The sequence below is a fragment of the Balaenoptera acutorostrata genome, chromosome X (genome assembly GCF_949987535.1).
Source record: "Balaenoptera acutorostrata chromosome X, mBalAcu1.1, whole genome shotgun sequence".
Classification (NCBI taxonomy): Eukaryota; Metazoa; Chordata; class Mammalia; order Artiodactyla; family Balaenopteridae; genus Balaenoptera; species Balaenoptera acutorostrata.
In genome coordinates, this window is record NC_080085.1 from 82,266,977 (window position 1) to 82,283,894 (window position 16,918).

Sequence of the window (16,918 nt, forward strand, 5' to 3'; positions counted from 1 at the left end):
CATTCTTTCTCTAGCCCTTCAGCATAATTAAATGCAGATGTAGTCTTCGTGCAAAAGAATTTCCAACAATTAATTGGCAACCTGCTGACACAGTAATTATGTTGTGAAAATCCAACTTTTCCAATATTTAAAAGTATATTACACTTGTTAAAATGTTTTCCTAGCACCCTGAACCTACCCAAATATAATGAAAATAATGAAAAAATTTTAAGTTATATATTTGTTCTGGTGCATTATATTTTACTTGTCTTTCAATCCAGAGACTGACAAACTCTGTTAAAACTTGAATTACACCTAAATAATTGTAAGTAATGCATCTTATTCCCATAATCCTTATTTTTATTGTATTTAAAGGGACATTTTCCCTTAAAGCAAGACAAGCTGGTGCGAGTTAATACCAATTTCAGCAGCTCTAACATTGGGATATTTTACCTGAAGTTGTAAATAGTGGTGACAGTTTAAGGTAAATATTACAAGAAAGATTTTCACTTTCCTCAAATTTCATTTCCTATGGGGTGCAGTGCAAATGTTTTAAGTAGATGCCATCTGCTATGCCATTCATTGCCTTTCACCTCTCTTAAACTTCTGCAAGCAATTCTTATAAATGAATTTCCTGACCAAAAGAACATTTTTAAAAACCATGGCAAAAAAAACCCCACTGATCTGACTTGTATGTCCCCAGTTAATACCCTGGCCAAAACTAGAGGAGGTTGTGAGGAAAGCATTCCACACTGGAAATAGTTTGTAAATCACTATCTTACAAACTATGTATGTCTGGGGTCTGGAAATGGTCCAGTTGTATTCAACATTACTAAAGAAAAGAGTTTATGTCATAGACTTTTGGTCAGGCAACAAACTGGTAGAGTACTGACTCCTGGAAGGAATGGATAAAAATTCAAATTGACCTTCAAAGACTGAAGATATAGGGAGGATGCAGGCAGGTAGGTGTTTACCAGGAATCAGTTCAGAGCTATTGATTTAGGGAGGGAAAATCCAAGAAAGAACAGGAGCAGTTACATGAAATCCATGAAGGAAAGAGGATTTTCTTTCTTGAAGACAGACAAACCTGGATGAGTTAATACCAACTTCAACATCTTTAGTATCATGATACTTTACCTGGAATTACCAAGTAAAACTCAGTTATCCTAATCATAGCAATAAATTATTATTTGAATTATCATTGCATGCCAAACACTCTGCTAAGTGCTTGATAAATAATATCTCATTTAAGCCTTACAATAATTCTATCAAGTAGCCGGGTAACAGCCCCATTTTAGAGATAGGAAAAATGAGGATTAGAGGGGCAAAGCAACATGCGTAAGGTCACACAGCCAGTAAGTGACAGAAGTGGGAGTCAATACCAAGACTATTAGACCTCAAATCCATGCTTTCATCCTCTATATTGCCCAATTCCTGTAAATGTTCCTCTGGGTTCTGCTCAAGGATGCTTAGGAGTACACCACTTTTTCATCTTCTTTTCCCTTGTTACACCTATTGATTTAAAGGCTCTTTATTGCTGCTAACTACAGGAAAACAGGGAATGATAAAAATATAATAAGTTGGAAAGGTAAAAGAAATCTTTAATAGTAATGGATTGCCCTATATTTAATTGAAATAGAAATTTACTAAGCCAGTTCTCATGATACTTCTGTGTATGATGGATATGACCTAGGGGCTCAACCTTACCCAGTGGTCTCAGTAAGCTATAAAGTTTGATAAGGTTTCTCAGACATAAGCTACAAAGTGGATTCGGGGGCACCACTGCTAGGTAAGTGGAGATTCTTAGTTTTCCTCTATAGATAGGCATCCACTTTTCTTCCAGGTTGTACTTATTTCTTCTCTGCTGCTTCTCTTGGGCCCTATCTAGTCTTGAGTATGGACAAAGACAGTGCTTCTCTAGGTGGTATAGCATGGTAGAGAGGTGGAATAATAGAGCAGTTAAGCACATGGACTAGAGCCAGATTGCCAACTTTAAAGCCTGGCTTTGTCACTTACTGGTTGTGTGAGCTTGGACAAGTTACTTAACCTCTCTGTACCTCAGTCTCACCATTTGTTAAATAGAGATAATAATTGTACCTAATTAATAATACGGTAATAAGGATTACATGAATAATAATTTGTATAGTCCTAGTGCATAGTAAGCATTGCAAAAGCATTTTCTATTGATACTATTTCACTTTCAGATTTTAGGAAGAAGGACCTTGTAATTCCTTCTTCTGTCCCTATGGGAGATTCTGGCCACTGGCAGTCCTGTTTCCTTTCCACCTGTTTTTACTCTTCTATAGAAGAGTCATAGATCAGTGACTAATACACTGGAATACTACTCGGCAATAAAAAGAACAACCTACTGATACAGGTACAACTTGGATGGATCGTTAAGGTTATTTTGCTGAGTGAAAACAGATCATTCTCAAAAGGTTACATGCTATATAAATCCATTTATATAGCAATCTGTATAATTTTTTCATTTCAAGTTTGAGAACAAATTAACAGTTGCCAGAATTTAGGGACAGAAGAAACAGTTTTGAATCTTGATTTTAGTGGTAGTTCCATGAATCTATATATGTGATAAAACGACATAGAACTACACACACACACACACACACACACACACAGGAATGCATGTAAAATCTAGCAAAATCTGAATGACGTCTGTAGATTATACCAATGTTAATTTCCTGGCTTGGATATTGTACTATAGTCATGTAAGGTGTTACCATTAGGGGCAGCTGGATGGAGGGTACACAGGACCTTTCTGTACTATTTTTGCAACTTTCTGTACTATTTTTGCAACTTTATCTCAAAATAAAATTTTTTTACGTGTTGATTAAGGATGTTTTTACCAATAGACAAAGCCAGGCTAATTTCCCTATTTGACCAAGGCCAAATTCACCAAACTGGTATTTCAGGAACACTATAAATTAGGAGAATTGTTAATAGCTGTGCTGCAGAAAGAGTTTTTCTGAGGTCAATACATTCAGAGCACACAACATACCCCCTCCCCTCTTGGAGATTCCTCTCTACATTGCTCTGTGGTTTTCAATCCTGCCCATGTACCAGAATTATCAGAATAAAAATTAAAGGCAGAAATAATCTTCAAGTCAAAGAAATAGCCACAATCCCAAGCCACACATTGGAAAGAATTTCTTCCACTTACAATGAAATTTGAACAACAACAAAAAAAATCAGGACTCTGAGCTAATGCTTGCTGTTCCCTTAAGTGTTCAAGCTCTGAACATCTGACTTAGGACTGTGGCAGACATCGAAAGCAGCAAGAAATGACCCCTTAGGGAAACAGCTCCATAACACAGAACAAAAGGCGAGCTGGAGTTAAGGAGAAATTATACCAGCACATCATCTTCATTTTCTGAGAACCTTTAGAAACTGCTTCAATATGAGGAGAGAGACAAGCAACAAGTAACTCTACAGATGCTGGCCAGTCCATTGAGCAGAAATTAACTACAAGATTGCCACAGAACACCTCTAACTCAAGGCATTTCACTGAGTCATGCTGACCTGCTCATTCGAAAGCTGGTGCTGGTGAGGGCTGAGAAAGGAGAGAATAGCATAAACTGAAGACCAAAATGGCCTCCAGCAGAAAATATAGCAATTCGGAAACAATGATATGAGACAAACCTGAACTGAAGCTTCTGAGATGCTCAAGCTCATTTCCTCCTACCTCTTCACACATCACACTTCAGCAAACAGTTGCTCCCATTCAAAGCTGGAAAAAAAGGGACAACGCCCAAGCACAGATAATTTAAAAATAAGCAGCAGAACAGCATAAGCAAAAGGTAGACAAAGGAAGAAGAAACTGAAGAACAGGTTCTGAACATTTTTTAAAAGCCTATTTTATATTTTAATAGGTAAACTTTACAATTCTACTGAAAAATATTAAAAATACTTGATTAAGTGGAAAGACACAGCTTGTCCTTGGATAAGAAGACTGAATAATATGAAATTCCTGATTCTCTGTAAATGAATCTATAAAATCAAACAAACCCTAATCAAAATATCCATAGGCTTTAGGGAGGGAGACTGAAAAAAAGCGATACTGCAGTTCATCTGGGAAAATGAATAGGTGAAAATATCCCCCCAAAAAATCTTAAAAACAAGTTTTATAAGGAACTTTTCTTATCAGATAATAAAATATATATGAGAAATTTCTGTTTTAGAAGATTTATACTGGCACAAGAATAACACTTCTGAACAGAACAGTCCAGAAATAGGCCCGAACACATAAGGGAATGGATTATAAAGGCAGCAATTAATTACATTGGATATTCAATATTCAATAAATGGTGTCAAAACAATTGATTAGCTGTATTGAGAGAAAAAAAAGTGGTATAGCTACCTCAATCCTTACATAAAACTTATTCCAGAAAGATTAAAACTTTAAATGAAACTATAAGAGTACTCTAAGAAAATATTAGCAATTACAAAAAATAAAAAAAAAGATCTTGGTGTGGAAAGGTCTTTCTAAACTAAATACCCAATATCTGTAATGGGGGAAAAAAAAAGATAAATGTGACTTTATTAACATTAAAACACTTCTGCAGGAAAAAAAGAAAAAAACAACTGAACAAAATCCAAAGGTAAAATATTTCACTATACGCAACATTTTTCCTTAATTTATAGACAGTGCTTACAATTACCAATCAGTTAGAAAAAGATGCTCCTAACCTAAATGCCCATAAGAAACTGATGAAATACATTATGGTACATTATGTTAAACAGAATGAAGTTTACATGCACTGATACAGAAAGGGTTCCAAAATATATTAAGTGAAAAGTGAAAGGAACAGAATAGTAGTTATGTTAATAAAGATAGATATAGATATTTTCTTTTCATATGAAATGTGGTTGTCTTTGAAGGTAGAATTGTTTAAAATTATTTTTATACATTTCAGTATATTTTCCAAATTTTCTATAATGAACATTTTATAATCAAAAGATGTAATAAAATAATAATAAAGTGATAACTTTCAGTGACGCATACTGCAAAGAAAATATACTTAATCCCCTTAGTTTACATAACTTATGAGTAAAAGATGAGAAAACCACTTGCAAACACTAATGTCTATTAGCAACACAGAAGGAAATAACAGCTCCATTATGTTTTTATAAATCCCTCTGTCACGCAAAATTCAAAAACATAAGTAATCTAGGAGACTTGATATGAATGTGTTATTAAAAATTCTTAACTCTATGCTACTTTATGCAAATGATAAAAATTTTGTAATGTACCATAACATAATAAATAATTTATAGCACAGCAATAAGGTACACCTGGTCCAGGTTGGTTTAAACCCTTCCTACCTCTGATGTGAGGCAAAACGCACACGTGAATTGGTTCTTTAAAGTAATTTTTTCCCAAGTAAATATTAGCTTCAGTGAAGAGTTCTGATAATTTTACCAGTTACTCTCTAAAAGCTATATGATAAAAGGACATCATAAGGACTAAACTACACAGAGGCTTTAGAGAATGTGTTGTGTTCCAGATCTCTTCAAAAGAAGTATTTTTCTAAATGCCATGTGTTTTAATACTTAAATATTTCATTTTTAAATTTAAAAGATATACTCCACAAAAAACACAAAACATAAAATTTGAAGTAATGCATAAGTGTGTTGAAGTTATTATACTGCAGGTTGTCCTAATCCTTACGCTGGTGGGCACGAACATCTAATCAAGTGAGGATTTATCCTTTTTACAAGAGCGTGCAATTCCTTTTCAAATTCAGCTTCTATCTTATCACTTGACCCCTGAAGCCTTTTGAGGGCAAGGACACCTGTATCGTTAGGCCCCCTCAGAATGGGGGCATTGGCATCATTTGACTATCCATGTGGTCCCTTTCTTCACTTAGCTCGTTTCTTTCCTGACCTCTTCAGCAGTCTCTGCTGCTGCTTAGGAAACCCCCTTCTTATCTGAGTTTGCCACCTTACAGGAAAAGAACAAACTTTTAGAGTGAAGACCCTGGACGCTCAGTGCCCAATTCAGGATGGCAAAAACTCACAAAGGAGAAGGCGGGGACGACTGCAGCGCGGAGGAGGTGACGACCTCTTCGGTCGGGCTCGGGTCAGAGAAGGGAACGGCTGACCTCAGCCTTGAATCACAGCCGAAGGAAATAGCTCGCAGATAAGAAGGCACCGAGGAAGACGCCGTAAAACTCTTCTCACGCCCACGCACCCAACCCAGGAGCTTCGTTCCCACCCAGCTCTTCTTTCTGGCATCATTCATTGGCTGAGCGAGTGTGATGGACAAACCTGCAGCCCAACGAACGTGCAAGCCCATCGGGTTTCCCGGCTCTTTTCACCTTTGACTTAACCTAGGTGGCTGAATCACCCACCACCCACTGTTTGCATTTCCGGAATCCTAGCTTTTACTGATTCAAAAATCCATGACACCTGCCCGTTCCCCACCCCACCCCCACCAGATTTAACCTGAAAAGGCAAAGATACCAGTACAGGGAGGGGGAAGGGTAAACTGGGACGAAGTGAGAGAGTAGCACTGACATATACACACTACCAAATGTAAAATAGATAGCTAGTGGGAAGCAGCTGCATAGCACAGGGAGATCAGCTCGGTGCTTTGTGACCACCTAGAGGGGTGGGATACGGAGGGTGGGAGGGAGACGCAAGAGGGAGGAGATACGGGGATATATGTATATGTATAGCTGATTCACTTTGTTATACAGCAGAAACTAACTCACAATTGTAAAGCAATTATACTCCAATAAAGATGTTAAAAAAATAAGTTGTCTTTCGAATTAGCTTCTTACACCCACCCAACTTGATTTGAGACAAGAACTTGTGATAAAACCTAATCAAAGTGATGGACTGGGAGAAAATACACCAATCTATTATACATACAGGGCATATCTTCCTGTAGTATGCTTCTGAATAATTGTTATTATCTGCACTTCTCCTTCTATTTTGCAAATATTCTATAATGACATGCGTTCCTTTAACACTGGAAAATACAGAGCAGGAAGGGGCTAACTATCTCGGTAAATGTTCTAAGATGCAATAAGGATGTTGCATTCCATGTAGAAGTTTTAAGGGCTCTACTGTCTGTGATGTCTGGCAAGCACAGTATATATCCCATTTGAGAACCTCTGCAGCAGTGAGCCAGGTACATGCTATTTATTATAGTCTTCGATTCGGCACAGGCTTATAAGTAAATCTGCTGCCACACCCCTCCTTGATGGTTGCAAAAATCTCAGAACTACAAAAGTCACTCTCAGAGTATCACTGCTATTGCTAAAAGCAATAATTTACTTCCTGGTTTTGTATAAATTGTAACCTAAATATCCAAACATGCATGTTTGGTTAAATATCTATCTCATAGGTTGGAATATTTTTACATTTATAGACATGGGGGGGACTATTGTTAAGCAGGGTTAAATGCAAGATACTAAACTATATATATGGTGGGATCTGGGAAGACTAGTAGGTAATTTTATACCTAGAGACCCAGAAATTCCCAAATTCTGTCTTCCTCTTGCCACAGCTCTTTCCTGTAAGGTCTTGGAGGAAAGTATATGCAGTTGGGGAAATGGCAGATGTGAAATAAGATATTATTTGTTGTGCTTGTGACTTTGTGCCCAGTACAAAGCTCTTTGGTAAACTGAGTTTAAGGGGCTTCCTCCTCACAATAAATTCAAACCAAAATCTCAGGATCAAATTATTCTGTAACCAACCACATGGTGCAGAATTGGTGAAAGCATAATGTCACCTATAAGGAAAAATAAACCACACATGGGAATGAGACCTCTTCCCAAGTCACGGTAGAAGGTGGGCCTGGGTCATTTACCCATCCTACTCCTGGAAGTGAAGACAACAACTTATATGGATGTCCTTTCTGGGTGAGGCACTCCTGCCTATCTCCCCTCTTCTCCATCCCTACCTCCTCCCATCCTTTCCACTCCCCACCCTCCTCCCTTCCCTCCTCCCCTCTCCCTTCCTTCTCTCCCCTCCTTTCCTTTCCTCCTCCCTCCCACCCTCTTCTCCTTCCACCCCCCTCCTCACTCTGGTACCCTCCCTCTCCCTTCTCCCTCCCCACTTTCTCTACTTCAACCCTCCTCCCCATTCCTTCCTCCCCTTCTCTTCCTCTCTCCCCTATCTTAGTCCTTCTCCCCAGTCCCATTTCTCTCCAATCACTGGAATGTGTATCCACCAAAAAAAGAGCTAAGATCTGAGAAATGCATCAGAATGTTAATTATATTGATAATTATATATTTTTAAATGTCCCTTTTCCTAAGGATTCTCTGCTTTTTCTATAATAAGCACCACACTTTTTATAATGAGGCAAAAATGGTAGATTTTTATAGCACGATACACTTTGACATTTATTTATTTTAGGTTGTAATAGAAGAACATGAAAAAAATACCAATGATGTAAAGTGATCATTTCCAGTGAAAGGCAAAGTAGAACATATTACAAAGAAAATGTGGTTAGTACCTTTAGTTTACAGTTACACAGGATAAGATGAGCAAACTTTTTTTAAATACTATGTTATATTAACACCTCAGTGGTAAACAATAACTTCATTATGCTTAAATTTATAAACCACTATGGCACATTAACAAGTTCACAGTCATATCATATATGGTCTTGATGGACATTATTAAATGTATGCTAATTTTTTTCAAGCGGTCAAATTTCACAATGCACTGTTCTAGTTAGTATAATATTGTATTTCTATAGCAAAGTAATGAAGGCACAGCTAGTACAAGCAGATTTAAACCCTTAGTCTTCTGGGCTGGAAAAAGAAAAAAAAATATTTGCATTGATGCTTCAGGAACTTTTTTTTTTCAAGCAAATATTTGTCTCAGTTAACAATTCTGACAGTTTTCACAACTACATTCTAATAGGAACATGACAAAAGGACTTCACAAAAATCAAAACTTTGTAGCACCAAACTAACATGCTTTAGATAATTGACAACAGTTTACATATTTTGAAGAATATTACACTACAACAGGCTAGATAGAATAAACTGATACTTAGACACTTTAAGACAATATTTTAGGCTACCAAGAAAGTACGAAAACTCAAGACTGTGAGGAATACTAGTGCTGAGGTTACAGGGCAGGTTGGTTTTTTTTTTTTTCCAAGACTATATAAACCTACTTCACTTCTGCTTGAAATTTGAGATTCTTGAAAATTCTTTCATGCAGCCTCTTATTTTCGATATTTCCTGTTTCCATAATCTTTACCAACATGATAGGTACCGTTGACTTCTCCTGTATAGTAATAGATTGATTTCAGGATGACATTATCATGTAAAATTTGACCAATTTCAAAGTCCTCATCAAGGATAGCATCTTCTCGTGGTTCAAGCTTTCCAATTGTAGGAATCTCAGGAGGGCTAAAGAAATTGAAGAATGATGCATTAGGAACCACTCTTGGCTGGGTTTCAACTTCTCCAGTAGCAGTTGTGCGACTCCGGGTGGTTGTCACTGTAACATCCTTTGCTCTTCTCCAATCTATCTTACAGCCTTTGCAATCTTGGATTTCCCAGCCCCAAGAGAAGAAGGGATCATTGTGATCTGGCTTTGCCTTTATTATATATGTCTTGGTCAGCACCTCATTTTTGAAGTATGGATTGGGTAGAAAGCAAAATTCAAATGTGTAACTTATAGGCCGGCCAGGTTTTGAGAACTTCAGGCTGACATCGGACAGGAACTTCAGAATGGGCTCATCATACTTCTGAATCATGGGCCCCAGCTTGTCAACATTCTTTAAGACAGTCAGCCAATAGTCGGGAATGCCTTTAGGATCTTCTCTTTTAGGCTTTCCCTTGCGAGCTCTTTTAAGAGCTCTTTCTTTAGGCCTGACCTCAGGAACTCTTTTAGGAGCCTCTTTTCCTGGAGCCCTTGCCTTAGCCTCTGTTACTTGAGGCTGCTCTTTACCTTCTGCCTTTGCCTGGGGGGATTCTTTCGGATCTTCTTTTGCTTCAGTCTTGGCCTCCAGAGCATCTTTAGACTCTGCTTTTTCTTCAGCCTTTGCCTCGGGATTTTTTTTCGGAGCTGCATTTTCTTCAGCCTTGACCTCAGGTTTTGCTTTCGGGGCATCCTCTTCTTCCTCACCCTCTAAGGCAGGCATCTCACTAGGGCCTTCTTCCTGCACCTCCTCATCACTGCTGAACACCTCATCCTCCGAATTCCATTCACATTCTTCTTCCGTAGGCTCATATTCTGCATTGATGATTCGAAATCGCCGATCGTACAGAGGCCTATTGAGTTCGGCATATTTTCGTTCGAGATCGTGAATTGCCTTTAAGAACAGGGCGTCTACCTTGTCACATTCATCTTGAATATTTCTGAGCGCCTGCACACGATTTCTAACTGCCCGAGGCAGCTGATCCACGAAACTTCTACCCGACGGAGCCCGCCGCGCACTTCTGGAAGGCCCAGGTACCCTCTTCTTTCTATAGAAGCGGCTGCAGCTACTGCTGCTGCTGCTGCTGCCACTACTACTGCTGCTGCTGCTGCAACTAGTGCTGCTGCTAGAGCTGCTGCTGTCAGATTCTTCCCCAGAATCGCTAGACGAGCTAGCCACCATCTCTTCATCCACCCCCTGGGCGGCAGGTTCCAAGACCCTGTTAGGATCCGCTTCTGCCATTTTGCAAGCCTGCACACCTCTTAGAGTGGTGACTACCGCGCGCCCACAGATGGGCAGAAAATGACTCACGGATGCTTGGGTGGCGGCAGCGGAGGCTCGGGCTGAGGAGTTGGCAGCGGTGAAGGCAGCAGGAGCGCGGGGCGGGGCGCGGCTGGGCCGAGGAGATCGCAACGGAGGTGGCAGCGGCAGCGGAGACCTGGGCGAGAGCGGCGAAGGCAAGGCCTCTCCCAGCTGCAGCTGCGGCGGACTGAGGCGTGCCGCAGCCGAATGGCGCAGTGCAAGACCCCGAGATCTCTTCACTGCTTACATCTCGAGCCCCCTCCCCTCGCAGTCAGACCTCCAGTTCATTTAGTTCCCAGTGTGCCCTCAGCTCGCACCTCATTTGCTGGGCAAGCTTGATTGACAATCCCTCAGCCCAATGAGTGACCAAACGCACCGCCCCCTCCAGGCTCCGCCCTCCTTCCCAGACGCTCCTTGGTTGCTGAGGCAGACACCCCTGGAAGACGTTTTTTCCCCCTCAAAATTCTATCTTTATAGTTTTATAATTACAAAAAAAAAAAAGCTTAGATATGAGGTAAAAATACTAGTCATGATTCCTAAAAAGGGAAGAGGAATATCCTTCTCCCATCCGCTCATCCTTAATTCCCGCTTGGTTTGTCAGGGGCCTCGTAACAAAAATCTGTTTTAAAAAAATTGGGTGAAAATGCTCCAAGTGGCATCATTGGGTAGTGTGATTATGGATGATTTTTAAAATTCTTTTTCTTTTATCTAATTGTTCTATGAGCATGTATTTTTACACTGGGGGAAAAAGGGGGAGTCGTTTATTGGCGAAGGGGGGAGGGGCTAGAAAGCAGGCATATTGCATTCCACGTAGCAGTTTTAATAAGTGCTGTCTGTGATGTTTGGCAAGCCTGGTTTATATCCATCTACAAGGTTTGCGAACCCATGTTGCCGTGAGTCAGTTACACCATTTTTACTATATTTCTCTTTTTAAGCTGGCATATAATAGACCCCATCCTTGCTGCTGATTTGCCACGTAGTCCTTCTCAATGATTGTAACAACCTTATAGATAAAATAAAAGGGCATTCAAATGTTAAGTAGTGTTATTTAAAAGCAGACGGTTTGTTCTATACTTTCGTGCAGCAGTTTTCAATTCCACGAATAGCAGGACGGGAGGGGGAATCTGTGCTGATGAAACTGCATCCTCTGTCAGGGTGTTCTTTACATTGTCATCTTCCACCAGTTTCCTTCTAACACTGTAAAATTCTAGCCATACTAAAGTATGATTTACAAGTCCAGTAATATATGAATAAACTTTTGCAAAATGAAGTTTAAAAACAGGTATCTGTTATTTTTATTTACAGGATTCTTTTCTGCAACAGAACAACTCCCTTGGTACAACCAAAAAGACCAGTGTTTACTTTTCATTAAAAGGTAAGGAACATATTTAGCCCACTTTTATGAATGACAAGAATTACCTATCTGTATTTGAATAAAAATTCACAAGATACAGTCTTTTAAAGACTTAATTGGAAGATATCTTAGTAGTTCTATGGAAGCGGAAAAATCCACAAAGGTGATTTGGAATGCTAATGTAGAAAATAACCTAATTAATCACATTCACTTTCTAAACCTGCTCATAGAATACAAGTAGCAAATTAAAATATAAAATATGATGAATTATTCATTTCAAGTGAGGAAAATATTAAAGTTAGATTAACCCTTATGTTACCTTTTTATTATAGGATTTGTGCTTAGTCATTTAGTCATATTTTTTAAAAGTTAGGAAACTTTCATTTTCTATTTTGTAAATGAATTTACTTTTATTGTTTATTCCTGGTTGTCAAAGTATGTAAGCATTGTAAGGAAAAATACAGTATAGAAAATTCCAATGATAATAAAAACACAATCTTAATCATTTGATAACCATTGTTAGCATTTTGATGCATTTCCTTCCAGAATTTTCTTTGTACATATTCACACCTGCCTGTTTATATATACTGTTTTATCTATATGACATCATATTATGTCCTGTAATCTGCTCATTTATCAATTAATTGTGACTATACTTTCATAGTAAATGATCAACATCTTATTTTAAAATAGATGCATATTCCATGGAAATATTTGCCTTAATTTATTTAACCAGATTCCTATTGTAGGGCAGCTACTTCCCAAACCATCTCTCCACTAACATTCATATTTTCTCCTGTTATAAAAAAGTTACCCCTGTATACCTACTGTATGCACTTGTAAAAATTAGTCATATGATGAATTCCTAGAAATGGGAGTGCTGGAATAAGTTGCATGCTCATTTTACTCTTTGATACATATTGCCAAACTTCTCTCCAGAAAAATTATCACAATTTACAGTCCCACCAACAATGCATGAGTTCATTTATTTAGTCATTCAACTAATATATTTTTGTGCCTGCCATGTGCCAGGCACATGTGGTAGAGGATGATGATATAATGCTGAATATAACTTACTGGGTGCATATCCTTTCATTTTATAATTTTAATTAAAACATATACTATGGAAACAATGATTTAAATCAATGAAGTTATGCTGTAAATATTGTTCTACAGATTATTATTTTCCTTTAAAATGATGGACGTATTTTGGTAATGAATGCACTTATATTTTATAGTACCTTAATGGTTTCATATACATGTTAAACTTTGTACCAACAAGAATTAGTATTTTGGAGTTAGCAATGAGTTAGGGATTCAGACTTTTTTAATGTATTTTTATTAGCTAGTGAATTTTCTTAGTACCACTTATTTGATAATCTTTCTGTCTCACACTTATTTGAAATACCACCTTTACTATATTAACTAAATTGTTTGGTTCTGTTTCTGAGTTCTGATTTCTGATGCATTGTCCATAATTTATCTGCAAATAACTGAGGCAGTTTTTTAATAACTTTATCTTTTCTGAAAATAATATAGGTTGAAAAAAGTCAGTACATTGAAATCCAAATAAGAAATTTAAAATAACTCAAAATACGCTGAGATAATCACTATTCACATTTTAATAAACATCTCCAAATTAATTTCTTATTATTATGCATTTCTATTTCTTAGATTAGTGGTAAGATTGAATGTCTTTTCATATGTTTATTGTCCACTTGGGAATTGCTTATTCATATCCTTTGCTTGTTTTTCTACTGAATTGAGAAAGAAACTAATCAGTGGTGAAATCCTAAGGGTAAAATAATTTTGACCTTGATTTAAGACAACTGTGACTCCTTTAGAAAATACCTCTCTTCTGATTTATGATATTGGACAAATGTGACTCAACTACAACTTTCATTCTAAAATTATCTACTTAGAGGCTTGTTTAGATGCTTTTCAAGAATTAATACTTAATCATTCACACCGATACAGAAAAGTTTGGAATGGAACAGGGAGAATAAAAAGAGAAAAAAAGCTTGTAAAAAAACCTCATACAAAGATAATATATTAATGAGCTATTCTGATTTTTGATTGGAAGTCTGTTGTCCCAAGCCATAGATTTTAGGTGACTTTTTCTAACAACGGTCTACTTTTGATGTGTATGTGATACTTTAGGTATCTCATAACACACTTTTATTTTTGTAACTTTTTTGGTCTATTAGTTAACTTAATTTTATAATGGCAGGTCCCTAAAAGAAAATAAATTTTATATTCATATAATGAATATAATTTATGTATAATACCATATTTTTTCTATTTTTATAAGTATTCATGCTAGCGTATAATATGCTATTTTTCTATACGCTATCTATAAATTACTTGCATAGTAATATGATCTCTGTTCCATTATTTTATAATATTCTTTTTAGAGGGTTAAATGTTCATAGTTCTACGTGAGATGATGCTTAACACAGAATATATTGGTATATTCCAAGCTGAACATGGCTCTTGGACATCTGTTTACACCTTCCCTGTTATGAACATATACACAATCCCACCCACCACCCCTGCCACACAAACACACATACATAATACACAATGAAAACTGCTGTAGCATTATCTTTTGTTGTAGATGTTTAAGAAGCCAAGCATTGCAAATTCATTTATTTTTGGATTTACTGTTTGTTGTTCTTTTTTTTTTTTTTGGTTCATCTAGACAGATTTTATCTGAATAAACAAGTTAATTCTTTTTTAAAACAATTTTATTGAAGTACAGTTGACCCTTGAACAACACAGGTTTGAAGTGCATGGACCCACTTATACACGAAATTTTTTCAGTAAATACTACAGTACTACACAAGCTGCAGTTACTTAAATCTCTGAATGCAAAACCGTGGATACTGTGGCAGGCTATAAAGTTATACACAAGATTTTCGACTGTGCAGAGGATGGGTTCCCCTAACCCCCGAGTTGTTCAAGGGTCAACTGTGCAGTAGATATAATCGTACATAAAGTGTACAATTTGCTAAGTTTTGATAAATCTATACACCTGTGAAGTCATCATTACAGTCAATATAATGAACATTTTCATCACCCCCAAAAGTTTCATCATGCCCTACCTCATCCCTAGGCAACCACTGATCATCTCTGTTTCTATAGATTGGCTTGCATTTTCTAGAATGTTATATAAACGGAATCATGCAATATATCCCTCTTTTTGCTTATCTTCTTTCACTTAGCATAATTATTTTTAGATTTTTCCATACTGTTATGTGCATAAGGAGTCATTTTCCTATTTTGTTACTGAGTAGTTACCCATTGCTTGGATATATCACAATTTGTTGATGGGCATTTGTGGTTTGAGTTTTGGGCTATTATGAATAAAGCTGCTATGTTCATTTGTGTATAAGTCTTTGTATGGACATATAGTTTCATTTCCTTTAGAAAAATACCTAGATGTGGAATGACTGGATCACATGGTATGCATATGTTTAAGAAATTAGCTATTTTCCAAAGTGATTGTACAATTTTGCATTCCCACTAGGAGTGCCAACACTTGGTATGGTCAGTCTTTTTAAATTTAACCATTCTAATAGGTATGTAAGAGTATCCCATTGTGGTTTTACTTTGCATTTCCCTAATGACTAATGATGTTGAACATCTTTTTGTGTAGTGATTTACCATCTACTTATCTTCTTTGTTGAAGTATCTATTCATATTTAACCCATTTTTCTATTAGGTTGTTGTCTTACTATTGAGTTTTGAGAATTCATTTTCTACTCTGGATACAAGTCCTTTATCAGGTATAAGCTCTGCAAATATTTTCTCCCAATCCATGAACTTTTTTTCATCCTCTTAAAAAAAAAGGAAAAACTGAAAAAGTGCCTTTCACAGTTTTTCAAAGAGCAAAAATTTGTAATTTTGATGAAGTCCAATATATCATCTTTTTTTTTTCAATTTATGAGCCATGCTTTTTTTTTTAACATCTTTATCGGAGTATAATTGCTTTATAATGTTGTGTTACTTTCTGCTGTATAACAAAGTGAATCAGCTATATGTATACATATATCCCCATATCCCCTCCCTCTCGCATCTCCCTCCCACCCTCCCTATCCCACCCCTCTAGGTGGTCACACAACACTGAGCTGATCTCCCTGTGCTATGCAGCTGCTTCCGACTAGCTATCTATTTTACATTTGGTAGTGTATATATGTCAATGCTACTCTCTCACTTCATCCCAGCTTACCCTTCCCCCTCCCCGTGTCCTCAAGTCCATTCTCTACGTCTGCGTCTTTATTCCTGTCCTGCCCCTAGGTTCCCATGCTTTTGGTATCATCTTTGCCTGGCCCAAGGTCACAAGGATATTCTTCTATCTTTTTTTAAAGTTTTATACTTTTAGGTTTTATATTTCAATCTGATCTATTTTTGTATGTGGTAGAAGATGTGGATTGAAATTCTTTTTTTTTCTTTTTTGCAAATGCATAACCAACTGTTCCAGCATCATTTGTTATAAAAACTCCTTCTTATCTGAACTACTTTTGCACCTTCATCAAAAATTTGTTGTCCATATATGTGTGGGTGTATGTTGTACTCTCTATTCTGTTCCCTTGTGTACTGATTTTAATTACCTATTGGGTAAATATTTGTTAGGTCTATTTGAGAGGAAAATAGAACCAAATTGTAGGATAACAGAATTTCATTGCGGTGGAGACAGTTACAGAAGGTGGATCTTCATCCTTGGTCTTTCATTTCTGCTCTCAAATATCTGAGAGAAAGAGGCAAATAACAACAGTAATAACCTAGAAAACCAGTTAACACAAGAAACATCAAATGCTCTTCTAGTTTCTGGAGTTGCCAGTGTGTAGCTGTCTATAGTCCAGCCACAGGAATGG

The 16,918-nt window shown here is 37.1% G+C and overlaps 2 protein-coding genes across 2 annotated transcripts in view; one reads left to right on the forward strand and one right to left on the reverse strand.

The window, feature by feature from the left end:
- Positions 1–8,323: 8,323 nt before the first annotated feature.
- NAP1L3 (nucleosome assembly protein 1 like 3) lies at positions 8,324–10,971 on the reverse strand. The gene has a single exon (XM_007184574.3). It carries the CDS (start codon positions 10,625–10,627, stop codon positions 9,185–9,187), a length of 1,443 nt encoding a protein of 480 aa, XP_007184636.2. The 5' UTR covers positions 10,628–10,971; the 3' UTR covers positions 8,324–9,184.
- Positions 10,972–11,130: 159 nt separating this feature from the next.
- The window catches only part of FAM133A (family with sequence similarity 133 member A), a 58,056-nt gene continuing 52,268 nt past the window's right edge, over positions 11,131–16,918 (forward strand). The window contains exons 1-2 of the mRNA XM_007184575.2: positions 11,131–11,201; positions 11,993–12,062. The gene's annotated coding sequence lies outside the window, so the exon portion shown is untranslated. The remainder of the gene's footprint in view (positions 11,202–11,992; positions 12,063–16,918) is intronic.